The 6000-nt window shown below is 35.8% G+C and overlaps 1 protein-coding gene across 1 annotated transcript; it reads left to right on the top strand.

The window, feature by feature from the left end:
* The first annotated feature begins 334 nt into the window (after positions 1-334).
* On the top strand, positions 335-3486 carry LOC110410835 (Pentatricopeptide repeat (PPR) superfamily protein). The gene has a single exon (XM_021420726.1). The coding sequence runs from the start codon at positions 613-615 to the stop codon at positions 3013-3015; it is 2403 nt and encodes an 800-aa protein (XP_021276401.1). The 5' UTR covers positions 335-612; the 3' UTR covers positions 3016-3486.
* The last annotated feature ends 2514 nt before the right edge of the window (positions 3487-6000 follow it).

The raw sequence follows: 6000 nt of genomic DNA, 5'->3' as shown, positions 1-6000 counted from the left end.
AAATGAGTTTTTTTTTTTGAAAAAAATAAAAATGGACTGTGTTGGCTAAAAAGAGGTGGGCTGGGTTGAGGTTTTGTTGGCTCATATAAAAAATGGGTTGGCCCAACTCAACCCATATTTTCTCAGTCCATAAAAGTTTAGGTCGGATTGAATCGGGTCAGCCTATATTGACAGCTCTACCGATGACGTTGGAGAGTTTAACGGAAAGATAGTTAAATCGAGATTTAATTTTAGAATTTTTATCTAAATAGTGAGAGAAGAGAAAGAAAGTGAGATTGCTTAATTTCGATTAAATGATTTAAAGGATATTCTTATGAAATCCTGTTAAAAGTTATCTAAAAATAATTAAAATTATGGTAAAAATTGTTGATTGTTACAAAGAATAGATTTGCTGAATTTATTCCATTACGAGTTAGTTTTAAGTTTTAGCCTCCACGCCGGTTTTCTCCCAACGACGAAGGGTGTACGCATCCAAGAGCGCCATTGCCGCAGAACACCACCAGCAAAATCGTGTACTCCGCGGTGATCAGTCAACTCTTAAAGTTGCTCTCTTCTAATTTCTAAAACCTAAAGAACAAAACAAGGGAACTCACTCTCATTCATTGTTTGGTAATGAAACTGCCATCTCTCTTTGTCCGCCCAATCGCTCGTTTCCATTCTAAGACATCCAAATTTCTTTCTCCCAACTTCTCCTCCTTTTCCTGCCTCCAAGATTTCTCCGTTTCCAATGAAATCCACTCCATTCTTGACACTGTCAACCCCATGGAACCCGCCTTGGAACCTCTTCTTCCTTTCCTTTCTTCTGGCATTGTCACTTCCATTATCCAAGACCAGCCCAACCCTCAATTGGGTTTCCGTTTCTTCATCTGGGCAATACAGAGGAAGCGTCTACGCTGCTCTGCATCCGACAAACTCGTCGTCGACATGCTCCTCCGGAAGGACAACGCCTTTGACATGTACTGGCAAACTCTTGAGGAAATAAAAAAATGCGGGGTTCTTATCGTTTCCGACGCCTTTAAAGTCTTGATTTCGGGGTATTCGAAATTGGGTCTCGATGAAAAAGCCGTTGAGTGTTTCGGTAAGATGAAGGATTTTGATTGCAAGCCTGATGTATTCACTTATAATACGATATTATACGTTATGATTCGTAAAAAGGTCCTTTTGTTAGCTTTGGCGGTTTACAATCAGATGTTGAAGAATAATTATAAGCCTAATAGAGCTACTTTTGGTATTTTGATCGATGGTCTCTGTAAAAATGGGAAAACTGAGGATGCGCTTAACATGTTTGATGAAATGACTCGGAGAGGTATAGAGCCAAATAGATCTTCATATACAATAATCATTTCTGGCTTGTGTCAAGCAGATAGGGCTGATGATGCTTGTAGGCTGTTAAATAAGATGAAAGGGAGTGGGTGTTCCCCTGATTTTGTTGCTTATAATGCTTTGCTTAATGGGTTTTGTCAATTGGGTCGGGTTGATGAAGCTTTTGCACTTTTGCGGTCTTTTCAAAAGGACGGATATGTACTTGGATTACGTGGGTATAGTAGTTTTATTAATGGTTTATTTAGAGCTAGGAGATTTAAGGAAGCATATGCATGGTATACAAAGATGTCTGAGGAGAATGTTAAGCCTGATGTTGTTTTGTATGCGATAATGCTCCGGGGATTATCAGTGGCAGGCAGAGTTGAGGATGCAATGAAGTTGTTGAGTGAGATGACTGAAAGAGGTTTAGTTCCTGATACATACTGTTATAATGCTGTGATTAAAGGGTTTTGTGATATTGGTCTTTTGGATCAGGCGTGGTCCCTTCAGCTTGAGATTTCAAGCTATGATTGCTTTCCTAATGCCTGCACTTACACCATTCTCATTAGTGGTATGTGTCAGAATGGGTTGGTTAGGGAGGCTCAGCAAATTTTCAATGAGATGGAAAAGCTAGGATGTTTTCCCTCGGTTGTTACATTCAATGCTCTTATTGATGGACTTTCTAAGGCTGGTCAGCTTGAGAAAGCTCATCTTCTGTTTTACAAAATGGAAATAGGGAGAAATCCTTCGCTGTTTCTACGGCTTTCTCATGGATCCTCTGGAGTTCTTGATAGCTCAAGCCTACAAACTATGGTCGAGCAAATCTATGAGTCTGGAAGGATTCTTAAGGCATACAGGATTCTTATGCAACTTGCTGATGGTGGTAATGTACCAGACATCTTTACTTACAACATATTGATCCATGGATTCTGCAAAGCTGGCAACATTAATGGTGCTTTCAAGGTCTTCAAGGAACTGCAAATCAAGGGGCTTTCCCCCGACAGTGTAACATATGGAACTCTTATTAATGGTTTTCAAATGGCTGGAAGAGAAGAGGATGCCTTTAGAATCTTTGATCAAATGGTAAAAAATGGGTGTAAACCCAGTGTGGCAGTTTATAGATCACTTATGACTTGGTCATGTCGGAGAAGGAAGGTTTCACTAGCTTTTAATCTTTGGTTAATGTATCTGAGGAGCCTTCCTGGTCGGCAAGATACAGTAATCAAAGAAGTAGAAAAATATTTTGATGAGGGACAAGTTGAAAGGGCAGTTCGGGGCTTGCTCGAAATGGACTTCAAATTGAATAATTTTAGTGTAGCACCTTACACGATTTGGCTCATTGGTTTGTGTCATGCAGGAAGAGTAGAAGAAGCTTTAAAGATATTTTATATTCTGGAGGAATGCAACGTTATTGTCTCTCCTCCTAGTTGTGTAATGTTGATAGGTGGTCTGTGCGAAGAAGGAAATTTGGACCTCGCAGTTGATGTGTTCCTCTATACCCTAGAACAGGGTTTCAAGTTAATGCCTCGAATTTGCAACCACCTACTCAGGTCTCTTCTTCGTTCTAAAGATAAAAGGATGCATGCTTTTGGTCTTTTGAGCAAAATGAAATCCCAGAGATATGATTTGGATGCATACCTTCATCAAACTACCAAATCTCTTTTATATAGGCACTGGGATACATGGAAAATGGAAAATGTGGCACCTGGATGACTTCAACTAATGTGACATGAAGGTCATGCAATATATATTCTTTAGCCTCCTGCCGAAGTAGAATAAATTTGTTCAGGATTTATCTAGTTGAGTTCTATGTCAAGGCTTGATTTCATTGAAAATAGCTAAAAGGCATTTAATTCAGGGGAATGGTGCTTTGCGATTTGAACTTCAGCAATATTTCTTTCCATCCATCGTGTAGTTGTTGTACAGCAAGGGGGATCATCACATTTTTTCATCACCCTGTTCCTGTTGTATACTCTTTTTCTATTTCAATACCTGGAGTACAATTTTCAATGTAGTGCTTCAAGAATGACAAAAAAGTGAGTTTTAGGAAAACGGATGACATTGAACTTCTTTATGCATCCTTATATCTTGTGACCTGTACACTGAATTAGTTTGTAAATTATTGGTTGTCAGAAAAGGATGAAACTTCATCTATATGGAAATAAAAGCCGCTTCATTATTGATTATTTGTCCTCATCTTTCTCCCTGAATATTCTTTTCAGTTTAGGTTTTGTTTGTGCTATATAAAGTTGTTAAATCAGTATTTGCAAATTCATTTTATGAGGATTTGGTGATGGGAGTTGACATATTATTCCCCAAACTTCCATGTTTCAAGTCTGAGAAGATTCAGTTGATAGTTGCATGGTTCATAGAATGAACCTGGAAAAAAATGAAAAGCAGTTGCAAAATTGATCTTAGAAACTTAAATATGTTTATGCTATTTTTAACCATATCCCAAGTTTTCTTCGAATGGTTGCGGTTTGTAAATGATGTCTGTCTACTTGTTGGTCTATGTAATAACCTGTGATGCAAAATGCTGATCATAACTTGTAAATGCCTTGTGATGTAGTTCATTATTCAGATAATGCAATGTCTTTCTGTTTCATCTCCCTGCATTAAGAGTGGGCAGTGTCTGCACTGTTCATTCATTCTTAGTCTGTTTTCCTGTACCTGGTTATGTTTCCTCTGTTTTATGCTTGCTGCAAACCATAGCTATGGAAATTATTAAACTGAGGTTCCCCCGTGCCAAACTAAGATTGTTCTCGGTTTCATTTTTCTGAATAATAGAGTAGCTTCTTCCAGTAACAACAACTTATTATACTTTTAACAGGCTGTTTTAGGTTTTGTAAAAGCTTGGTGTCTTCCCTGCAAGCTAAAGACTTGCATCACGTTTCTTTCCTGTGTTATGCATGGAGGTCGCCAATAACACATCTTTTGCTAGTTCTGCTTTGGAATCAAGTTGGCAAAATCAAATAGTTTCTTCCAATAAAATCTTATTCTGGTTTGCATAATGCGTGTTTATTTACTGCAAAAATGTAGGCATACAATAGAGAGTTGTAAGGAGCGATTATTGTTGGTTCAATACTCCAAAGTATCTTGGCATTCAATGGTTCAATGTCTCTTTTACTCTGGTAATTCAATTATTTGCTTGATCATCAATATTATTTCTTCTGCAAAAATAGATATTAGTTGTGGGTAATGCTGAGTCCTTTTTTTTCTTTATTTGGCGGAGGGGGTTTTGATCCCAGCTCTTTGAGTAGGGAATACATGCATCTATCATTGGACTAAATGCTCAAGTGCTTTAGTCCTGCTTTTCATGATATCTATATGGAAATTTGGTTCCTCTGAAAATTTCTTTTTCTTGGATGCATATTTTGTAGAGCTGCTGAGATTATTTTTCTTATATTTTGCTTTCCGTTGCTGCTTGATTTTCGCTATTCTTGAAAGCAATTCTGCATTTTGTGATGCAAATGCCCTGGTTTTTGTATGATTCCTGACTTATTTTCTGTTCATGAAAGGAAATATTCAATCAAAGAAGCTTCAATCATTGTATTTTCATAAAGAGATGCTAGCAATTGGAGTTTGTATTGTACCACACGTTTTCTGTTTATGCTCCAACTGCAAAGAGAAGCATCAAATGCCTTGCGATGCAGGGGCATAGTCATCTCTTTCTGTTTTCACTGTGATTTCTTTTATAAGTTTGTCTTCTTGGGCTTGAAAATATCAGATGAGGAGGTTCCTCTTCTTGGATAAATATGTTAGTGCCAAGGTTCAAAATGGATATGCACAAGCGCTCCGGGTAAGTTCCTTGTGGAGTTGTCCCCTTGTTTTCTTTTATTGTTATATATCCAATCTCACAGCCTGATTATGTGAATGCTGTTGGAGTTGGGCAAAACCAAAACAAAAGAAACATAAAAAAATTACCTTGGATTACTAATAGAGGAGATTTAGAAAAGAGAAACAAAAGCCAAAAGAAGAAAGTAAAATAGAAAAAACTATAAAATATATTAAATGCGGAAAAGTAAGTCACATTTCAAAATTTTATAAAATTAGAAAAAAAAATTAACAAACTTCACCTAGATGATGAAATTGAACAAAAAATTAATGAAATTTTATTATAATCAACAATATCAGATTATGAGACGTTTGGAAACACAGAATCTTCAAGTGAGTTCCAAATAGATGAAATACAAATTACATCTTAATCTTTAATAGATAATGAAAAACAAATTAATGTCCTAGCCAAAGACCAAGAACTCATTATTGTAATCATTGATAAAATTCAAGACTCGATAGTGAAAAGAAAATATCTTGAGAAATTAAAAACTTCAATGAAAGAAAAAATAGAAAAACCTACAATTACAAATAAAAAACATACGTATAATATAAAAGATATTACATTTGACAGATATGAATACTTTAAACCTAGACAGGTAACAAATGTAGAATTACAATAAGAAATTAAGGAAATAAAAGTGGAAATTTCAAATTCGAAAACGAAAAAAGAGAAATTAAAAACCAAATAAAATTCTTACAAAATTAAATAATTCCAATAAAAAATTCTTCCTTGGATATAGAAGTAGAATTAGAAAAATCACAAAAATAAATTATGGTTCTTATAGAAGTATCAATACAAAGATACTTAATTAAGTATATCTTTTAATCAACAAAGAATTTCAACTAAAAACACTAACACTT

This window comes from Theobroma umbraticum, unplaced genomic scaffold (genome assembly GCF_002168275.2).
Source record: "Theobroma umbraticum cultivar Fairchild unplaced genomic scaffold, ASM216827v3 scaffold_56.0, whole genome shotgun sequence".
In the NCBI taxonomy this organism is placed as follows: Eukaryota; Viridiplantae; Streptophyta; class Magnoliopsida; order Malvales; family Malvaceae; genus Theobroma; species Theobroma umbraticum.
The sequence above is the reverse complement of the archived record's forward strand: the minus strand, read 5'-3'. Positions and strand labels throughout refer to the sequence as shown.